Here is a 23,347-nt window from a genome sequence, read left to right as displayed (position 1 = left end):
CCACACCAGAGCCTGAAATGTCCTGAGAAGGAACACTGCATTCTCATTCTGCCTAGTGCAGTTGTCCTAAAGTGGATTTTTCCATTCCATGTTATTTACCCATCAAATATTATGTCACTTTGTAACCGGAAAGCTATTTTGAAAGTTACAGTGAAAGGCCATGCTGAAATAATGGTTTTTGGTTTACATATACATACACATTCACAGATATGAAAAAAAGAAGTCAATATGTCAAACTCTGTCCATTAGATCATAGCCAACCTTAAAATATGATCATAAAGTTTCTCTTTCCACAGGTAGATCCTTGTTTTCCCCTTGCTGGGCAGACAAGAAGAAGTGATGGGGAAATCTTTAATTCATGTATGAAAGAATGGCCCTAAGCCAAAACCCTCTCAAGTATTAGTGGGAGGATAAAATCTTGATAAATTTGAATAACGAGGACAAACCTGCACACGAGGAGTATATAAAATGGCAAATATCACCTGTGCTGCATGTATAGAAAAGACAGATGAATTGGTGTGAAATGGAAAGAATAATAAAAAGCAGGGTATACACACTTAATTACTACTGAGTGGTTTTATTACTTTGTATAAAGAGTGTGAATATTCCAAGAAGTTCAGAAAATGCTAGGAAAGATCATCCATCATCTCATCGACCTCACACAACTCTTTTCTATTTTTGCGTACTCATTTCTTATCTCGGCCTTGGGCATACGCATTTCTACAATTGGGCTCATAGCACATATGTTTTGAGTTCAGATTCTGAGTTAATAGCAACAGAGGCATTTTCATGGGCTGCTATAGTTTTCGTAGCCCTCATTTGTAGAGGCTTTATATAGTCCATGGGTTGGACGTACCATCTGTGTACAACTTAGGAAAAATCATTAAAAAGAGAAGAAATCTTTGACACTGCTATTTAGTATAGAGATATTTGCCTCTAAAGGATTTCAGGGAAATTGCAAAAGAAAGAATCGACTACATACTGCAAAGAAGTAAAAATTAGTTTGGCTGTTCAAGAAACATGCTATTCCTTGGATGTGTAGTTTTCCCTCTTATTTTTCTTTTGCTACTCTCCCTAATTCAATAGTTAACTCTGTTTGTATTGTCTCCATGTCGAACAGGAAAACTGACCAGCAAAGGTGAGAACCCTTCCTATTTTTTCCTTCTGATACTTTAGAAAAAGAAATAGGTGTGCTTTCAGTTGTGATTAAAATATTTATATATTAATTCTCTAATTGTGTCTCATGTGACCTAGTAACTTGAATACATTTAACTAAGTTAAGCATTTTTGTGAGTGCTTACTCTATGCTACCGGATAGCTAGTGGAGCATACAATATCTTTTTTAATTTGGAAAATCATTAAAGGAACAAACGAAGATGAAAAAGGTATTTGAGGGTATTATAGGAAAGGAAATGAATATTTGTTAATATGTGACTATTTTAATAGGTGTCAGAGGCTTTGGCATGTATTTTTCCATTTGATCTTCATTGAAGCCCTGTTAAGGAGGAAATATTAGCTACGATGTACACAGCAGGAGAGATTCAGAAAGCTTAAGCTGCATGTCAAAATCACCCAGCTAAGAATTGTTAGAGTTGGGTTTCAAAGCCAGATGTGTCTGACCCCATGTCAAAAGCTCCGTTCCATGTGCTTAAAAATGTAATGTGGCATTCCTATTTGTAGCACAGTTCTAAAGGCCTCAAAGAGCAGTATTTATAACCCGGGTGGACGGGGAACCCTGGAATTACTTAGACAGGGGTGCCCTGTTAGAGGAATGCTGGTTTCTTTTTAAAAATCCTTTTCAGAGTTATGTTGTGTTACTATTTACAGCTGCCCCATGATCTAAGGGCCTCTTCTAAGCCTCCTTCTCAGAGAAATTCTCTTTCAGAACATTCTTCACCGCAAGCCTGAGTGCATGTGAGGTCTCTGGATCGAGAATGGTGACAGATCTTCTTTTGCAGTTTCTGAAGTTCTACTTGCTGTAAATATTATTCTCGGACATTATATTCTTAAGAAAAATTGTAACAATCAGAGGATAATGAAATTTTAAATTCCTTGTCCCTTACATATGGCTCGTGGGGGCAGTAGGCAGTCTGTAACAACAGTAATAGTAATAGTAGCTAACATTTATTTGAACACTTATGGGCAGGTCCTATGCCTTGTGCTATAATAAGGGTTACCTTATATCATTTTCACACAACTCTGTGGGATAAGAATGATTTTTTTCTGTTTTTTGAGACAGAGTCTCACTATGTCACCCTGGGTAGAGTGCCATGGTGTCATATCTCACAGCAACCCCAAACTCTTAGGCACAAGGGATCCTCTTGCCTCATTCTCCCATATAGCTGGGACTACAGGTGCCATCACCAATGCCTGGCCAGTTTTGCTATATTTAGTAGAGATGGGGGTCTCCGCTTTTGCTCAGGGTGGTATTGAACTCCTGAGCTCAAGTGATCCACCCACCTTGGCCTCCCAGAGTGCTAGGACTGCAGGTGTTAGCCACTGCACCTGGCCAGGAATTGGGATTTAAAAGAATAAATTTAAAAATTCATTTTTTCCCCTAAGTTCCAAACCGATTTAGAAGTAGAAACAGGTATCAAAGAGATGAATATCAAAATGCCACCCTAAGCATTAATAATACTGATGACTAGGGAATGAGGCTTAGAAACATCTCCCAAGTAGGACTGTAGTACTTTGTTCATGAAAAAACAGACTTAACCAAATTGCAATCACTGGCAACCCTAGACTGCCACAGGCCTCCTTGCAAAGGCTTCTGCCCTGTTTCATGTATAGCATGGAGTTGCTGAGAAAGATGAATGAGCCCTTCTTCTAATGAGACTGTTACCAACTGGGCCACACGGCAGCATGAAGTAAGCGGCAGGCAAATGAAGCTTCATCTGTATTTATGGCTGCTCCCCAGAGCAGGCATCACCGCCTGAGCACGGCCTCCGGTGAGATTGCCAGCAGCATTAGATTCTCATAGGTGGGCAAACCTATTGTAAACTGCGCTCGTGAGGGATCTAGGTTGCTGATCCTTGTGGGAAACTAATGCCTGATGATCTGAGGTGGAGCTGAGGCAATGATGCTAGTGCTGGGGTGGGGCTGTAAATACAGACTGTCATTAGCAGAGAGATTACAGATCGACTACACAGAGACCATAATAAATTGCTTGCAGATACATGTCATCTCCCTCCAACCCCCTAGTGTGAAAAAACTGTCTTCCATGAAACCCATCCTTGGGGTCAGAACATTTGGGGACTGTTGTTCTGAGACACCAGTCCTACCCTTCTTAATAAACAGAAGGGACTTCTAACCTGGACATCTCAGACCTGGGAGAAAATAACAAAATTAGCACAGGTACTGCAAATCCACATTCACATGTGTATTGTCAGTGGAGAGAATAATCTCGTACACAGTTACGTGATTTTTCAATTATATGCACCTTAGTGGCTCATAAAATATAATTTATTTTAAAATGTCCTGAAATTCACTTTATTCATCTTTATATATTTCCTTATAGTTGACAACCTATATAAGAATATTACTATTGGCCTGTTTGGCTAAGGACGTATTTTTAAATGTATAAATGATACTCACATGCAAACACGTTGAGAACTACTTCCAAAGTCTTTGTTAAAAGTTCATCAGACTTGCTTGAGTCCCAAACTAGGAGGTGGGATGAACTGGCTTATTCCATAACTATTTCTATCAGGATAAGGACAAAGAGGACCACCCACATCTTGAGGAATTTTTGTAAAATCATTTCTGATTCTTTCATTTCAAGGCAGAAATTCATTTGGGTCTCCAGCTTTATGAAAAAAAAGAATATACTACATTCTCAGCCTTGGTAACACCTTGTCCTTTGTGTGACCTGCTGTGGCTCAAGCAGTGAGCAGAGTCTACAGAATGCAAAAATAAACATCTCTGCAGGACTGTGGAATTTGATGGCCAGTGTGATGTGGGCCAGACTGTGGGCCGAGCGCCAGGCCCTGTAGGTAGCCCTCCCACGGCCCACTCTGCAAAAGCAGGAATTGGGGGCACACCTGGCTGTGAAGCTCTGTTCCCTGCTTTGGCCTGGTACGGGGTCAGAACATGCCCTCTATGTACCCAGGAAAGTGTATTTACTTAGGGCTCTATGGTGGGAAGGCTGGTTATAGTGGACAAAAAGAACAAAGAAAGGGTGGGTCATTTCTTGCCCCCATTCCTCAAGCTTCCTCAACCACCTCTCCATATGGTTTTAGAAGACAACGGAACTAGAGCATTGAGTAAGTTCATTCATGACGTACATATCCCTGTCCTTTCCTGGGCATGAGCCTAGGTGTTGGGGATAGAGTGGGGTGTGGGAGAATGGAGGGTCCCTGCCCCGGGGAGCCATGGGCATATGCTCTGAGTGTGGCTGGGTGCTCTTGTGCCCACACACCCCCCTTCAAACATCAGTACGCCACGATGTGAGGGGTTAACTTCCAGCTAACTGAGTGACCTGACTCCTTGCCCCTCCCATTTCAGCAGTGTCTGCAGGGTGAGGGAGATGCGGTCTAGACAGGCAGCACTGTTCTTCAATAACAGGCTCTCTGTTGACTAACAAAAAGACTCTGTGAAAGGCATCTTAAACTCCTAGGTTCTCCTCTGCAGCCAAGAAGCCTCTGATATAACATAATCTGACTTAATAATACCCTGGAAGAGTACAAAATTAGAATTAGACAGTTTTGCAAGGCAACTGAGTTAGACACAAAAATTCCGTTAACAAGCCAGGCAAACACTGAGCACCAGCTTTGTATCAGACATTATACCAACTTTATAGCAGAACTCTATTACTGCAGAAAGAGGCATCTAGGGGCAAGCTCTTGGTTATGAATTGCACTGTCAACAACTCAGAAGTAAGCGTTTTTCTGACGTTGCCTAGAACCAGCGGGATTAGGAGCTGAAAGGGTGGGAAAGAATTTTGCTCTTTACTCTCTGCCTCTTATGTGAATCACGAGTTGTACCTTTTTCTTCCTTTCTGTAGACCAAATACATATAAATCACTCTACTGTTTATTCTAGGTCTTATGTAAAGTGTTCCTGTCCTCCAAGTATCACACACAATGTAGAAACGTTGGCAGCTTCTTTAGCGAAGGTCCGAGTTTCAGTTTAGTGCCCAAAGTTCTTTGGCATCTAAAAATTTCTGGATGAAGTCGGTAATTATTTACTCCCCTGTTACCAGGATATGTTTGAGGACTAAGCAGGGAGAAACAGAAATGGGGGAAAAAACCTGAAACTTAAGTCTTTCTTTACCTAAGAATAATGTTTATTTTAGCACATGTATAACATTTATTGAGCAACAAAAATAAATAACTTGCATATGCAGTTGAAGGCATCTCCCGGACCCAGAGATACTAAGGGGTGAAAATAACTGGGTCCCTTGGCCAGAGACTGTGCCTTCTTTAACCTCCCTCCCAGGTCATTCCCTTTTGGAACCTGAGTTCACCCCCAGGATGGAAGTCTGTAAAGCAACCACTTGGAGTCCTTTGCTACACTGCTTTGCAGAAGCGTTGGACTTCTCTCATACTTGAAAAATTGCCCTTTGATACACAGTCTGCTCTGTGTTTCCTAGCCACAGGCCAGGATGTTAAATGGTATTGAGTAGAACCAGACATTTAATTCTTGGTAAGAGGGAGTAATAAATTATCAAGTGATCAGGAGGCAAGCTGTCCTTCTCTGAATATCCACAAGACTTATGTTTAAGAATATTTAGTGAATATAAGCCAGGCACTATTTCTGTGCTGGGGACACAACTCAATGTAATAACAGTCATGGCTCCCAGCATGACGGCACATAGATGCCAGTGGAGAGACAGCAGCATGCAGTGGATGGGAACACCATCTTGGAAGTCAGGCTTGAGGTTGAGTCTTGGAGAGTTAGAGCATTTCCTCACTTTATCCCCAAATCATGGAGGGGTGAGATGAAGATAAAATGTGATGTCATATACATCTTGTAGTGAATTCAGAGCTTGGTGGATTAAGTGACTCCAAAAAGTAATCACTGTTGCTGTTACTATGTTGTGACTTACTTTCTGGTTCAGCAGTCAGAGATTTAAGCTTTAAGTGCTAGCTGGTACCTCCACGACCAGAATGCTACCTCCTAGTTTGTGGCATGCAGAGAAACACTGGTTGTGTTAAATGCTCCTCATTTTCTAGTTGTAATGATTGATTTTTATTGCTTTAGGTCTGATGATTAGACCTTCTCCTATGAAGATAAAGTGCTTTGTATGTTTCTTTCAGCTGAATGCCATTTGAAAGCTAGTGATTGTTATTTATGCTTTTAATTTATTTCTTATGGCTCCAGGGAGTTCTTCCTGGCAAAGGCAGGACGTATTTCATTCATTTATTAGACACTGATTGAGCTCTTACTCTGCACCAGGCAGGGGGTGTGTGTGTGTGTGTGTACATATGTGCATTCTGTGGTTTGAGGATGGTGGGGAGAATTGGGAGAAGACAAGATACAAAGATGACTTTAGGTCTGTTCTGGGGACTTAAGCAGTCTGGTGGTAGAGAGAGACTGGTAAATAGATTACAAGAGTGTATTTGATAAGTCCTGGGAGAGACATGCACAGAGATCTCCAAGAGCCTGGATCCTGCTTTGAGGGATTGAAGCAGTTGAAGCAGGAGTGAAGGAGGAATCAGGTGACGAAGTGGGAAAGAAAGGAATTTGAAAGTTAGAGGAAATAGCATGTTTTACATATCATTTTACATATCATTTTATGATATAAAGCCTGATTGTTTTAAAGAGTTGCAAGAGATTTATGGTGTCATAGGAGAGGTGGGCGTGGTAGTGATGGGCTGGAAGTGAGGCTGATGTTAGGCTAAGGAGATGGTCATATATATCATGGTCTTTGTCTGAAGACCAACCACTCCTCAGCCAAATAGATCAGGGATGAGAACGCTGAGTTTCTGTGATCAGAAATAGCATCTGTATGTTTCCCTGTTGCTTCTACAGAGACAGGAATGAGTAGCTAGAGAGAAGACCATCAAGTGGGTCACCCCAAGGATAACAAGTGTTAGATCCCAAAAGAGTACCTCCCCATTACAGAAGCAACAGTCAAGTCCATTTTGGAAATCTTGCTCATAAAACAATGCAGATGTGAAAAAAAATTCCAACTCCCTTGTTGCTATAATAAATCTAAACTTCATAAGCCTCCCTTTTAAATGAAGACCGAAATGGGGAGTTCATTGTGCTGTTTGTGTCTTGTCTAAGAAAGCTTTGCTTATCCCCAATTTGTGAAGGTTGTTTTCTTTTATTAAGTTTTATAGGTTTTGCTTTTACATTTATATCTGCCATTTTGAGTTAATTTTTGTATATTGTGTGACCTAAGACTTGAGATCCACTTTTTTCTCACATGAATAAATGTGTAGGTCTATATCTGGACTCTACTTCTGCTCCACTGACCCAATGTGCCGGTGTTACATTGTCTTGATTACTCTGGTTTTAGAGTAAGTCTTGAAATCAATTAATGTAAGTCTTCAATCTTTGTTCTTTCAAAAATTATTTTGGAGGGCCTGGTGCAGTGGCTCATGCCTGTAATTCTAGCACTCTGGGAGGCTGAAGAAGTTGAATTGCTTGAGCTCATGAGTTCAAGACCAGCCTGAGGAAGAACAGAACCCCATCTCTACTAAAAATAGGGAAAAAACCCAACTAGCCAGGCATTGTGGCAGGTGCCTGTAGTCCCAGCTACTTGGGAAGCTAAGGCAAGAGGATTGCTTGCGCCCAAGGGTTTGAGGTTGCTGTGAGTTATGATGACAACACTGTACTCTACCCTAGGGGAATGAGTGAGACTCTGTCTCAAAATAATAACAACAGTAACAATAATAATAAACCAAAATTAAAATCTAAAAATAAAAAAATAATATTAAAAACTATTTTGGCCTTTCTTGGTCCTCTATAGTTCCACGTAAAATTTAGAATTAGTTTGTTTTAAAATCTATAAGAAAATAATAATAATAAAAACTATTTGGCTTTTCTTGGTCCTCTGTAGTTCCATGTAAAATTTGGAATTAGTTTGTTAATTTCTATTTTAGAAAAACAGCTGGAATTTTGGTTCAGATTTCACTGAAACTATTAATCAAACTTGGGTAGGTGTGACATATTCTATGTCTTCCAATCCATGAATGTAGTGTCTCTCTTCCTCTCCTTTTTAGGCCTTTATAAATCTTTCTCAGTGCTATTTTGTAGTTTTTAGTGTACAAGTGATACATAAATTATGTTAAATGTATTTCCAGGGATTCTATCCTTTTTCAAGGTACTGTAAAGTGGTATTTTAAAATTTCAATTTTTAATTGTTCTAATATAGAGAAATTCAATTGAATATAAAAGAAAACTAATACATTTTAATTTGTCTAAATTAATAGCTTCTGTTCTTCAAAATACACCCTTAAGAAATGAATGGGTAGGGCATGGAATGAGAGAAAGTATTGCAAATACATATATCTATAAAGAACTTGTATCTAGAGTATATAAACAATCTTATATCTCAGTAATAAGCCAATAAAATCTAAGCATAATATTTGAATAGACACTTCATAAAAGAAGATAAAAAATGTATACACATTTTAAGAAAGAAGAAAACTATTAAAATTGGCTTGGTGCCTGTAATTCAGTGGCTAGGGCACCACCTATACTGGGGCTGGTGGGTTCGAACCCAGCCAGGGCCTGCTAAACAATGACAATAGCAACAACAAAATAGCTGGGTGTTTGGCGGGTGTTTGTAGTTCCTGCTATTCGGGAGGCTGAGGCAAGAGAATTGCTTAAGTCCAAGAGTTTGAGGTTGTTGTGAGCTGTGACACCAGGGCACTCTACTGAGGGCAACATAGTGAGACTCTGTCTCAAATAAGTAAATAAATAATAATTTAAAAAAAACGACTAAACTTGTAATACTCAACATATACTGAAAACATTTGTCATCTTATATATTGTATCTCGTATCTCTTGTAATTGCAGAAGTCAAACCTGACTTGAGTATTACAATTTTAATACAGTTTTTTCCTTTCTTAAAATGTGTATACATTTCTTTGGTACCCTTACATATATGAATGGTGACTAATTACATGAGAAAAGTGGTTAACATCATTGGTCATCAGGGAAGTATAGATTAAAACTATGACGAGATACCATTACATCCTCACTAGGATGACTAAATTAATCACACTATCAATACCAGGTATTGTTGAGATTGTGGAGCAACTGGGACTCTAATACATTCCTGGTAATATTGCATAACCACCTAAAAACACAATTTGACAGTTTCTTCTAGAATTACATATGCACTTACCATACGACTCAGCAGTTTCATTTCTAGGTGTTTATTCGAGAATGAAAACCTACATCCACAAGAAGAATTTTACACAGATGTTCACAGAAGTTTTATTTATTACTGTCTAAAACGGGAAATAATTCGAATGTCCCATCAACAGATGAATGAATAAACGAATTGTAGTCTATCCATAACACAGACTACTATTCAGCAATAAAAAGAATCAACTACAGATACACACAGCAAACTGGATGATCTCAAAACATTATCCTGAGCAAAAGAGGCCAGAGGCAAAATGGTCCAGATTGTGTGATTCCACTTTTATGAAATTCTTGACAGAAACAAACTAATCTCATTTGACTTAATTAAAAAAAAATTAAAAAAAGAAGAAGAAAGAAACAAACTAATCTGTGTTGCCCAAAAGCAAATTAGTGGTGGTCTGGTGCTGAGATTAGTGAGGATGGGCTGCAAGGGAGCATGAGGGTTTAGGAGTGATGAAAATGTCTTATATCTTTTTTTACCATTAAAAACATTTCAAAATATTAAGGGGATTCAAATGTTTTTGCTACATATTTCACCTCTGATAGTGCTTAAGATGGGGCTTTGAGTGGGCTCGTCACCTGCACACGATTTGTTGTATCTAATAGGTTAAATTTCTACCCCTCCCATCCCACAGGGAATGTTGTCTTGATTGCGGTGGTGGCTATGTGAGCATATACATTTGTCTAAACTTATTGAAATAGAGACTTAAAATGGGCATGCTTTATTGTCTGTAACTTACACCTCAATTTAAAAAGTGTCTGGCAGTCTTTGCAAGTTTAATCTTTTTCAGGAGGATCAGTCTTCTTTGGATAATATTAGCCTAATCCAAGGTTAATCTTAGAAGGCAGTTTTTCCCCTGTCTTGTGTTTATTGCTCCTTCTTGATTGGTTTAGGGGAGGACTCCTGTGGCAGTCGGCATGCAGGTGCCTGTTTGTTCCCTGAGTTCTCATTGGGCTATGCAGAGTTTTGGTATTGGTCACTGGGCATCCTGCTGTTCTCCCAAACCTCTATATAATGTCAAACTTATCTTGTTGCTCTGAAGGTGCTGGCATCTGTCCACATTACTGAAGAGCCTGCCACTGCTGAAACCTAGCGTTTGTACTCTCTGTGTGGACAGAGCCTGGGGGATTCCCCACTTTTCTTATAGTTCTTAGGGATCAGCCATGATTGCCATTTGGCTCAGCATGTTTGCCATAGAATCGCTTTCCCCTTTGCCACAGCCCTGGCTCTCATCTCTTAGCTGTGTTCCCTTTCTCCTTTGGATCACTCCTGTGCCACCTATGAGGTGAGGGACAGTCAGTGGGTACCTCATTTCTCACTGCTTGGACACAGGATACCAGAGAAGCTGTGTGTCTCACAGTTATACACAGGACACACATCTCAGGCTTCCTTATTGGAGCTCCTCCTTAACCACCCAGGTTGAGGGGGGCTGTCTCTTTACTGTATCACATACCTGCCCCTGGCCAAGACTTAGGGAGTAGGCTGGGCACCCACACCTGTATCCTAGTGCTTAGGGAGGCTGAGGAGGGAGGATTGCTTGAAGTCAGGAGTTAGAGACCAGCCTGAGCAAAAGCGAGACACCCATCTCTACTAAAAATAGAAAAAATTATCAGGAAATGGTGGGCTGCTGAGTCTACTCAGCAGACTGAGGCAGTTGAGCCCAGGCTTTGGTGGTTGCAGTGAGCTATGATCGCACCACTGCACTTTATCTGGGGTGATAGAGTGACTGTCTCAAAAAAAAAAAAAAAAAAAGATGCAAGGAGTAGAAGACAAAGTCCCTGAGAAATCTGTGCAGCTCATAGCCCCTCTAAAAATCCTTTTCCTTCCTTCCTCTTTGAGTAGGCTACTATGTTCTTCCGAGTGGTATAGTCCCATGATTCCTTGCCTGTAGATGCATTCATCTGGATGGGACTTGTCTTCCCATTCTCTACAGCAATAAGCTACCTGCTTGGCCTTACTGGATTTCCAAGAGAATCCGACTTACCAAAAAAAGGGAAATACATCAGGAAATGTTTCAAAACTATTACTCATAATGTGTAGTACAGGAATATTTTAGAAGCGCCTAAAATAGGAGAAACTGGACAATTTAATGATTCTTAAGTAATAACAAAGGGAAATTGTCTGTACCTTCAAAGAATTATTAATAACAAAGAGTAGAGTTAATGAGAGTTTACAGAAAGTGTCTATTCTACCAGGTAACTTAAAGTATTAGGGAAAGCATACTTTTTTTCACTGTTATCTGCGTTTATTTTAGATTGCTCTATTCCCCTGCCATAACGTTTTGTTCCTTCAGTTTCTTCTGGGATATCTTTTTCTTCTGTGCTACTTCCTCTTCTGGTTTTGGAATAATTTGTTCCTTTTCGATAAGGGTCATTTCAATGTGACCTGGGGAGCTCCTGTAGGGGCTGATGTGACTGAGCTCTGTAAGTTCGGTGCAGCATCATGGGTGCTTTTGATCACCTGGATATGCTCAATGGCCAGAGAATCTACATCTGAACACGTGTAGCAAAAATTCAGCACACCTTTTGGGCCACTGACCCTGTGTCCAACCCCACTGTTTGGCTTGGGGACACTGTTCCTTTAAAGTGACATCCTTCAGATACTTGGTGGCTTTTCATATATGCATTCCCTTAATGGCCTAGGCAGTTTCATGTGTGCTTTTTTTCTTTTTGCAGTTTTTGGCCGGGGCTGGGTTTGAACCCACCACCTCCGGTATATGCAGCTGGAGTGCTACTCCTTTGAGCCACAGGCGCTGCCTGTGTGTTCTTTTTTTTAAAACTTAATTTTTATTGAATCATAACTGTATGCATTTGTGGGGTACAATGTGATGATTTGATAGGTGGAATGTTTAAATCAAAGTAATTAACATAATCATCACCCCACTTACTTTTGTGGTAAGACATTTATAATATACTCCTAGTTGTTTTGAAACATATCCTTGCATTCAATACTATCATATGTGTTTTTAAAGGGAACATGAAGTTTTGAAGCTCTTGATTTGCATGACTCTGTGGGGTTTTCTGGGTCAAATGAATAGTGAACCAGATCATCTCAGGCTGCTTAGTGGTACTTAATTACTCACTTGGTGCAGGGGTCCTCAAACTTTTTAAACAGGGGGCCAGTTCACTGTCCCTCAGACCGTTGGAGGGCCTGACTGTGGGCCCCGGGACGAGTCAGCTGCTAAGCAGGACAGGCAGCGGCAGCAAAAACATCCATCCGGTGGGCTGCATGTGACCCGCGGGCTGTAGTTTGAGGACACCTGGTTTAGAGTATACACATCAGCAATTCAACAACACTCAGGTTTTATTAATTAGGAAATAGCATCACAGAAATGATTCACCGAAGGTCATACAACTAAGTCCTGTCATTTGGACCCAGCCATCTGGAGTCCCAGTCTTGGTATTTCCGATCACATTCCTTTACTTCTTTTGTGGTGACAGCTACTTTATAAAGCAAGGGTTAGGGCATTGGAAATAGAGGGGATTAAGGAAGGAAAGAACAATGAAAACAATGGCAAGTCAGCGTCCAGAGCCTTCCCAAGAAATTCCTAGAACAGGACTACTCTTCTCTGTGTCCTGGTTGTTTACTAAGAAATTTACAGGTTATTCTAGTAATAGAAGGGCTCACTTCAGAAAACTTGACTGAGGGCAGAATGAAAGAGCTGCCTCACACATGGAACACTTTACTAGAAGGTTATTGAAGGTTAGTAAGAATTCTATGCAAATGAATATATATTTTTAAACGCAAGGAGGGTAATGTGAAATTGATTATATATCCCAACTTGCCCTGTATGGAGTAATCTTAGAAGAACATCATAATATAGAGCTTCTTTTGTTTCAGAAATCTTTCCTGAAGCCACAATGGGAGATGCAATTACATTTTAGTAGTTAATGTCAAAATAAAATAAATTGGAGGCTGATTAGTAAAATGAAGAGTTGCATGCTGGTAAATGCTCCCTTTCCTTATAGTTTTAGCTATACTATTAATAAAAGACCTTTCCATTATATTTGTAATATCAGGTGGGTTAATTATTCACAAGAATGCTCAGGCCAATGTTGTCAGGAGCTGCAGGCTGCTTCAAAGTCTCCAGGAAACTAGGTGAGGCCTGCCTAACCCACGCATTTCCTCTGAATACACATAAATCTATTAAACTGTTTTGAAAGAAACTCACATGAGTTGTTTGTGAGCAGCAGGATACCCTTGTGGTGACCTTGTAGGCTTCCTGCCCCCTTTTTCTGTCATGGTCACTCACATGAAAGGGTGCTTAAGCTTTGGCATTGCTTGGACATCTTGTTGACAGAAATGTCAATGGTAATTTTGAAATCTCGGCGGCAGATGGACAACTGCAGTCCAAAGTTGACACCTAAGCCACTTTTTTTTTTGAGGCAGAGTCCCACTATGTCATCCTTGATAGAGTGTTGTTGCGTCACAGCTCACAGCCACCTCAAACTCTGGGCTTAAGTGATTCTTTTGCCTCAGCCTCCCAAGTAGCTAGGAATACAAGCACCCACCACAATGCCCAGCTATTTTTTTGTTATAGTTGTCATTGTTGTTTAGCAAGCTAGGGCCGGGTTGGAACCTGCCAGCTCCGGTGTATGTGGCTGGCGCCTCAACTGCTGAGTTACGGGTGCCAAGCCCCAAGCCGCTTATTTCTGTTTATACTCGGGTGCAGCATTGCAAAGGATGTCCCTCCACTTCTCTGAGCTTCAGTTTCACCATTGTGGAAAAGGGAAGTAGCATTTATTTCTGCAGTTTGTGACGATCAATGCGATTATTCACAAAGAATTGTTAATAACAGCATCGCAGACATGTTTTCAGAGAGGCTGCTTCTCCCCACTCTGGAGCCCTGTGAGGATGTCCTTGTTCTGTGGCTTTACGCAGGATCACTCTGACTTTATTCATCACACTTTCCCCACAGCCATGCTGGGATAACTACTTAAATGTTTTATTTGGATTTATGCAACTGTAATTTTCTTTTTTTTGGAGGGGGGAGACAGCATCTCACTCTGTTACCCAGGCTAGAGTGCCATAATATCAGCTCAAAGCAACCTCAGGCGGGTACAGGTGATCCTCCTGCCTCAGCCTCAGCTGGGACTACAGGCACTGGCCACAATGCCCAGCTAGTTTTTCTATTTTTAGTAGAGACTGGGTCTCACTCTTGCTCAGGCTGATCTTGAACTCCTAAGCTCACGCAATCCTTTGACCTTGTCTTCCCCAAATGCTAAGATTATAGGGATGAGCCGTTGCTCTTGGCCATGGAACAGTGAAGTTTGATATAGCCTCACAGATCTGTTCTTAACTTGTAAAATGCTGACGGGAGGATGCTCAACTGAAACAAATGAAAAGGAATCTTGGGCTTAGCAGTGGCAAAGTAAAAATTAATGATGCTTAATAGTTTTGTAAGGAAACAGAACCATTTCATTTTGCCTGGGGCTTGTTGCCTACAGTGTGTGTCCTTTACAGATTAATCACCTCATTTTCAATGTGCAGTATTAATAAATGATGTGGCTATTCTTAGTCCTTGAGAAGCAATACAAAAGAGTTTTTTGGTGCTCACTGCAGGAGTATCTATTTAAGAAAATTATATATAATATGATATATAACACAGTATAGGAAATGAATAATAACTTAATCATACTGACCCAAGAATATTAGTTGGGTTTTTTGTTTGTTTGTTTGTTTGTTTGTTTTTGAGACAGAGTCTCACTTTGTCACCCTGGGTAGAGTATTGTGGTGTCACAGCTCACAGCAACCTCAAACCCTGGGGCTCAAGTGGTCCTCTTGCCTCAGGTGCCCTCCATGTTTTAGAGACTAGATCTCGCTCTAGCTCAGGCTGGTCTCCAACTGTTGACCTCAGACAATCCTCCCGTCTTGGCCTCCCAGAGTGTTAGGATTACAGGCGTGAGTCACCACCCCCACCCCCAAGAAGATTACTTTTGCATATTCTTCCTAGTCTTTGTGACAGTTACAAGCATACAACTTCACGTAAGCTTTCCTCACAAAGTATATACAATTACAGGGTCTTTTTTTTATTTTAACATTGCATCATATGTATTTTCCAGCACAGATCATACTAACTTCCTGGTTATAATTTGAAAGGCTCACACGCCGTGCCATTTGTTGGAGGTATTACAGTTCTCTAAACACTTCCCAGCTGTTGAGCATTTAGGTTGTTTCTGCTTTATGTATTATTCATAATGCAACTATTATATTTTGGCCATAGTGTTTGGCTTCTCAGAAATTGTTTTCTTTTTTTTCCCCAAACATCAGCTGGAACAAGATTAAATTGCTTTCTTAGGATAAGTTCCCAGAAGTGGAATTGCTATTCAAAGAATATGAATAACTTACTAACGCTTGATCCATTGAGCTCTGTTGCTTTCCCAAAGGGCTGGTGCACAGCACCGCCTGTTGCAGTGTTCTTTAATAGCACCAGGCAGCGCTGAGCAGGATCCTGATGCTGGATGTTTATGGATAGGTGGGTATATGGCTTACAATGGAAAACAGCTTAACCTTAGGGGTTATTTAAATAGAAAAAACTAAGAAATGGCTAGGACCATACCTTTAGAAGGAAGAGGTTCCTAAACTTTAGCTTTTTTTTTTTTTTTTGAGACAGAGTCTCATTCTGTCATCTTGGGTAGAGTGCCGTGGCATCATAGCTCACAGCACCCTCAAACTCTTGAGTTTAAGCCATCCTCTTACCTCAGTGAATGTATTTGGGGGAACTACAGACACCCGCCACAATGTCCAGCTAGTTTTTCTATTTTTAATAGAGACGAGGGTCTCACTCTTGCTCAGGCTGGTCTCAAATTCCTGAGCTCAGGTGACCTATCTGCCTCAGCCTCCTAGAGTGCTAGGATGACAAGCGTGAGCCACCACTCCCAGCCTGCTTTTTTATTTTTTTTCATCTGTACAATTGACTTTGTCATTTCATGGGACTGTGTCCAATCAGTGAGCTATTCTATTGCACGTATTTGTTACAGGTGTAGGTAGAATCTCAGATGCTAGCTCATTGGAATGGAGAAAAGAGGAAAGTGCTGGACAGAAAGCATACCATGGACAGGACTCAGTTGGCTGCTCAGCAAGTTTTGCCTTATGGCAGCACGGTGGAAGCAGGAGTTGAAAACCTTACTGCATGCAGGGGCCTGGCAGGCATCGTACGTGGGTGAGGCAGCACCGGGATGGAGCGGAACTGGGTGTCAGGGACAGAGTGAAGAGAAAGGGCTGGCTTTGCCCAGAAGGAGACACTGCTCCTAAAAGGAGACTTTGCCACAAGGGAATGCAGCTAAGTGTCTTTTTTAGAACTTCCAATTTTTCAAGAGAATTTGGAAATTTGGATATTTAAGATAAATTTGCTGATATTTGCACGTGGCAACTAATGTAAGCATTTAGAAAACACTGCAGCTGTAACAGAAACTCCTTGAAGTGTGATTTGCTTGTTGCTGCCAGCTAGTGATTGCTCTTATTCGACTCTCACTGCAAGTCAGTGAAGAAGCCAAGGCTCAGAGATTATTGTTTAGCTGTTCGCCTACCCTCTAGGACAGCGGTTCTCAACCTGTGGGTTGCTACCCATAGGAGCTGTATTAACGGGCCTCGGCATTAGGAAGGGTGAGAACCACTGCTCTAGGATGTGAGCTTTGTGAAGGCAGGGCCATCGTCTGACTTCCCCACTGGTCATAGCCCAGCTTCTAGAATAGTTTCTGGTGTATATTGGACACTTGAGAAATATCTGTTGAATTAATGAGTGGTGAATGAATGAAAAGAGATTTTGTCCTATGCCAAACAATATCTACAGTTTAGTGCCATGTATTCTTCACATTTTACCTCACTTTAATCCATACATTAATTTTGTGGGAGTAATAATATTCCCATTTCATAGATGAGTAGACTGAGATTTAAGACATTGAGTAAGTTGCTTGAGTTCATTCATATATCTCATAAGATGCAGAGTCAGTACCAGAACTTTGGTTGCCCGTTCTTTTCATTATTCCACACTGCCATTCTGCCATAGTCAGAAATAGCCATATCGCTCCATCTTCTCAAATATTGGCATTTTGTTTTGTAGATCAATGCATCATGTCTGTCCGGAGCCAGGGTCTATGAACTTTCTCTGTGCAAGGCCAGATTATAAATACCTTGGGCTTTGTGAGCCACATGTTCTCTTGCAAGTACTCAACTGCCATTGTAGCGTGAAAGCAGCCAAAGGCACCTGTGAATAAATAGGTACAGATGTGTTCCAGTATAATTTTATTTACTAAAAGAGGTGGCAGCTAAATATTGCTTGAGGGCTGCAGTTTGCCAACCCTTGTCCTGGAAGATGGGCAAATTACCTTGTTAAAAAGGCTCCGTTAAGCTGCTAGCTCACTAGCAACTTATATGCTTTCTGAGTTCTGTGGCTTTGCCTAATATTTCATAGCCATGTTGGCTGTGTACACCTTTAACTACTCTGACATCGCCCTAGTGTGCTAGTAAATATTTAACAGATGGTTCTCTCTGGGGATGTGAAAACCTTCGATGTCTAGTTTGCCCATTTGTGTCTTCTGCAGTGTAAATACTTGCACCATGGCCAATTTCAGGACACCAGTATGACATCACTGGGCGAAACATGGATGATATGCCCTCAGAGCCAGCTGCAGCACACCACTGTCCGAGGAAATACTTTGGTCTAGATTACTTGGAAGTAACAGAAATCTCAACTAGTTCCAATAATAGGTGAAATGTATTATGTTACCTAACAGGCTAAATAGGTTGGCTCCAGAGTCGGTTAGTTCAGTAGCTCAGCAAAATCATTAGGGTCTCGGATTCTTTTCATCTTTCTGCTGTGCTGGCCTTGGCTTATTGACTTTGTCCTCAGTCTGGCTTCCTTCATGGTTAAGAGGTGGCTGCCATAGCTCCAGCTATCACATTCAGATTTGAAGTGTCTACAGGAAGAAGAGGGGCTTTTTTCTTTCCTGTGTGTTTTCTTTTTTTCTTTTTTAAGATTTATTGTTGGGGATTCATTGAGGGTACAAGAAACCAGGTTACACTGATTGCATTTGTTAGGTAAAGTCCCTCTTACAATCGTCTCTTGCCCCCCAAAGGTGTGGACCCCTTCCCTCCTTCCCTCTCTTTGCTCTTCCTTCCCCCACCACCTCCCTCCTTCTTTCTCTCTCTGCTCTCCCCTTCCCCCACCCCCACTGTGTCCTTAATTGTCATTAATTGTCCTCATATCAAAATTGAGTACATAGGATTCATGCTTCTCCATTCTTGTGATACTTTAAGAATAATGTGTTCCACTTCCATCCAGGTTAATACAAGACTGTAAAGTTTCCATTTTTTTTTAATGACTGAATAGTATTCCATGGTGTATGTATACCACAGCTTGTTAATCCATTCCTGGGTTGGTGGGCATTTAGGCTGTTTCCACATTTTGGCGATTGTAAATTGAGTTGCAATAAACAGTCTAGTGCAAGTGTCCTTACGATAAAAGGTTTTTTTCCTTCTAGATAGATGCCCAGTAATGGGATTTTGGGATCAAATGGGAGATCTAGGTTGAGTTCTTTGAGGGTTTTCCATAATTTCTTCTAAAAAGGTTGTATTAGTTTGCAGTCCCACCAGCAGTGTAAAAGTGTTCCCTTCTCTCCACATCCATGCCAGCATTTGCAGTTTTGAGATTTTGTGATGTAGGCCATTCTCACTGGGGTTAGATGGTATCTCAGGGTGGTTTTGATTTGCATTTCTCTAATAATTAGGGATGATAAGCATTTTTTCATATGTTTGTTCACCATTCATCTGTCTTCTTTAGAGAAGGTTCTATTCATGTCTCTTGCCCATTGATATATGGGATTGTTGGGTTTTTTCATGTGTATTAATTTGAGTTCTCTATAGATCCTAGTTATCAAGCTTTTGTCTGATTCAAAATAGGCAAATATCCTTTCCCATTGTGTCAGTTGTCTATTTGCTTTGGTTGTTCTCTCCTTAGCTGTACAGAAGCTTTTCAATTTAATTAAATCCCATTGGTTTATTTTTGTTGGAATTGCTATGGTAGTCTTCTTCATGAAATCTTTCCCCAGACCAATATCTTCCAGTGTTTTTCCTATGCTTTCTTTGAGGGTTTTTATTGTTTCATGCCTTAAATTTAAGTCCTTTATCTATCTTGAATGAATTTTTGTGAGTGGTGAAAAGTGTGGGTCCAGTTTCAGTCTTTTACGTGTGGATATCCAGTTCTCCCAGCACCATTTATTGAATAGGGGGTCTTTTCCCCAGTGTATGTTCTCATTTGGTTTATCAAAGATTAGGTGGTTGTAAGATGTTAGTTTCATTTCCTGGTTTTCTATTCGATTCCAAATGTCTATGTCTCTATTTTTGTGCCAGGACCATGCTGTCTTGACCACTATGGCTTTGTAGTACAGTCTAAAATCTGGTACGGTGATGCCCCCAGCTTTGTGTTTATTCCTGTTTTTTTTTTAAGCAGGCCCAGGCTGGGTTTGATCCCACCAGCCCCTGAGCATGTGGCCGGCACCCTAACCACTGACCTACTGGTGCCTAGCCAATTTGCTACCTTATTTAGATGATATTGAAATCACATGTTCTAGCTCCTGGGCTCTCTATTCTGTTTCACTTATTTGTCATTTTCTTCTTGTTTCCATTATATACTTAGAAAACTATAGCATTATTTAAAATGTCAAAGACGTTACTGTCAGATTCAGTCAGTATAATAATTAGGATATAATCTAAGGTATTGTAATAGATAGACTCTAAAATAGAAAGTCTCACGTAAGATAGAAACATTTTTATCTTTTGTGTAGCAGTATAGTGATGAGCGAAATCCAGAATGGGAGGGACAGTTCTTCACAGTCATTTGGGGTCTGGGATGCTCTTGGGTTGTAGCTCTGCTGGCCCGGAGGCCAATGTCTGGTCTGCCTCATCTCCATATCGGCGTTCCAGTCTGTTGGGAAGGGGGTGCTGGAAACCCTGGGAAAGTTTATTTACTGATGAACAGAGGTGGCCTGAGTTATTGCTTACATCCCTTTCCTCTAGATGAAACTGTGTTCCACACTTACATTCAAGAGAGGCCCAGGAAAATGGTGTCAAAAGAGGTGGATGTGGATTTGGCTAAAATTTGAGAGGCTCTATTATTAAAAAAAGAAAAAAGAAAGGAGATTGGCAGCCATGACAATGGATAGTCTTTGCTCCAGACTAGATTCATAGTTACAGATACTGTACTTAATAAGAAAGTGATAATTATTTTTTTACCAAATGAAAACAGTCAATCTTAGACATGGCAATCAAATACAAATACATCCTGATGTTTGGTTTCAGATGGCCAGTAACCCTTGTGCCAGGTAGCATTCTATGCCAACCTTGAAGACCACCAGGAAGTCACTGGACAGAAAACCCTTCCAAGATTATAACGTGGCTGTTAGAGCAACCTGGAAAAGAAGAAAAAAGCAAAACCATGGCAAAGGTAAACAGAGCTCGGCCGGCCTCCCCTCCAGATGGTGGCTGGGGCTGGATGATCGTGGCTGGCTGTTTCCTGGTCACCATCTGCACCCGGGCAGTCACCAGGTAGGTGGGATTTTCTTCTTAATTTATCAAGATGACCTGGATTATCTTCTTTTAAATCTGCCTTATTTTTTCCTGAACACATCAATGGGAAAATATGTGTATATGTGCTCTGTGTGTGTGTGTGTGTGTGTATGTGTTTGTGCACGCATGCTTCTCCTTTCACTGCTCAGATGTTTTTCTTGGCAAGGAATGGGATTTTATGACACTTAAAAGTTCCAGTGGCAGGCTGAGTGGCAGTAGCTGGTTAGAGTACCAGCCCCATACACAGGGGCTGGTGGGTTCGAACTCACCTGGGGCCTGCTAAACAAACAAACAAAAGGTCCTAGTGGTGGTCTCTTCTATAATATCTGATACTTTAACCTAGAGTATTAGACCAAATCCTGTGGCTATTATAGCCATTTGTTCTCATAAGCCAGCTCTAAAAGAGGTAGAAACATGTGATACATATTTCTGTCCTCTCTTCATCATCCACTTATCATTAACACGACCCTCTGTAGAACATTTATAAGTTGATCACCCAGGGGGCTGTAACAAAATGGTCAAGAAACAGAGGTGGTAAAAATTCAGTCAACTTAAGGAAGTGATCAATGAAGGAAGGTGGTCAACTATGGAGGTTCTACTGTAGTTGAAGCCTATATCATATATGAAATAACATGGGAAGTGCCCTGGCTTGTTCATTAGAGGTGGGAATGGTTCCATGGTACTATCATAATGAAATCACTTTTCTAAGGGTTTTAAAGAATGGCTAACTGCACACCCCAGAAGGTAAGTTAGCATAAGCTGCCATGGCTTCAGGGATGGGCAAGATGATTTCTGTAAGTCCATTTCTCCAGAATTTCTTTTATCTATCATCTTGATGACAATTAAGGTCAACTTTAATTATTAAAATTTTACAGTGGAAGCAGAGAGTTAATTGGATATGTGATTCATAGCTTATAAATCAAGAAAACGCTGTGGGCAAACTGAGAGCAAGAGATGATAATTATAATGGTGTGACATGCAGCTTTAAATCTAGGGATGAGGAAAAGGGTGTCAGGTAACAAGAGTATGATTTACAGTGGATTTGTGAGCATACCATGTGGAGTTAATCTTACACAGGGCTAGGGTCTACATTCATCCCAGAAAGGAAAATGTGGAAGATCAAAATCCTTGAAAACTCTCTGGCTTACTAGGTGCTCAGTCCTTAGAAGCCCACCACCTAGAATTTAAATACTTTTGCTTTATTTGCATTTTGGCTGTGGTGGTGAATTCTAGGTTGAAGGAGAGCAACAGCATAAAACAGGGATCCTCTCAGTCTCACTTGCTGACTTCTCCCTCTTACATTAGCCCAAGGACTTAGTGTAGGGTGTGCATAATGTGTGGACATTCGGGCCCATTCACCTCATTTATATTTGGAATAAATACATACTTAAAATCTGCAAGTGCTAGCTCTTTTCTCTACAAATGCTTTCATTCAAATAGAACTCTGTGTTCTGGGTGTGCAGATATTGTGGAGTTAAAAGGAATCTCCTTCATTTTAGTTCTTACGTGTAGAAGCTTCTGCCGTTCCCGAGAGGGAGAATTTCTGGGAGAACACTTTAGTAGGAGGGCTCATGCTGGCATCTTCTGGGTAGTAGTAGAGTTTGAGTTTCGTGATGGAGTTGTGCTCTTGTGGGGTTGTCTGTGGTGCTTCCGGTCAAGATAATTCTCTCAATCACATTGTCTCATGTGGGCCTTGGGATTGAGGCAGCATAGGTGAGGTCCTCCGCCATAGATTAGGGCAGCGAGGCTCAGAAAGGTTAAGTGGCTTGCCTTCAAAGGTTTGGTTAGTAGGACAGAGCTGGACTGGAATCCTGGTCTAGTTCACTTTTTATCTTGTTGATTTGTCATTGCTTACACACACTTATAATCCATTCACTCCTGACACATAGAAACCACTATTGCTCTTTCCAACACATAACTAAATAGCTTTCTATCCTGTTATTTCTCATACATACACACTTCTGCCCACCCCTCCCTACACGCCATACACACAAACACACATGCACACACACATGTGTGCACACCTGGCAGTTTATCCTCTAGAACTGTGGTCCCCAACCCCCAGGCTGCCATCCATGACCTGTTAGGAACCGGTTCACACGGCAGGAGGTGAGCAGTGGGCAAGAAGCTCCATCTGTATCTACAGCCACTCCCTATCACTCACATCACTGCTTGAGCTCTGCCTCCTGTCACATCAGTGGTGGCATCAGATTCTCATAAGAGCAGGAACCTGTAAATGGCACATGTGAGGGATCTAGGTGGCACACTCCTTGTGAGAATCTCATACCGCCCAGCTGTGGGAAAATTGTCTTCCATGAAACTGGTCCCTGGTGCCAAAAAGGGGACTGCTGGTTTAGAATAACCGTAGTATTACAAGACACAGTTTCTAAATGGGAAGCATTGTCTTAAGACAGGCTACCTTCTAACATCCAAGCAGCTGCCATGGTGCCAAGGGGAC

General features: G+C 41.0%; 1 protein-coding gene across 6 annotated transcripts in view; it reads left to right on the top strand.

Moving 5' to 3' along the window:
- The window catches only part of SLC16A12 (solute carrier family 16 member 12), an 80,086-nt gene that overhangs the window by 40,281 nt on the left and 16,458 nt on the right, over nt 1-23,347 (top strand). For 4 of the 6 annotated variants that reach the window (XM_012801285.2, XM_023509618.1, XM_023509617.1 and 1 more), the window contains one exon: nt 20,623-20,868. The exons of 1 other annotated variant lie outside the window; for it this stretch is intronic. In XM_012801285.2, coding sequence (XP_012656739.1) covers nt 20,759-20,868 — 110 coding nt within the window. In that variant the 5' untranslated portion in view covers nt 20,623-20,758. Of the gene's footprint in view, nt 1-20,622; nt 20,869-23,347 lie in introns of those variants that run through there. One more of the 6 variants, XM_012801288.2, reaches the window with a different exon arrangement.

Source organism: Otolemur garnettii, unplaced genomic scaffold (assembly GCF_000181295.1).
Source record: "Otolemur garnettii isolate 467f Iridium unplaced genomic scaffold, OtoGar3 scaffold00008, whole genome shotgun sequence".
In the NCBI taxonomy this organism is placed as follows: Eukaryota; Metazoa; Chordata; class Mammalia; order Primates; family Galagidae; genus Otolemur; species Otolemur garnettii.
Note: the sequence above shows the minus strand (reverse complement) of the source record. Positions and strands in the feature narration are given on the sequence as shown.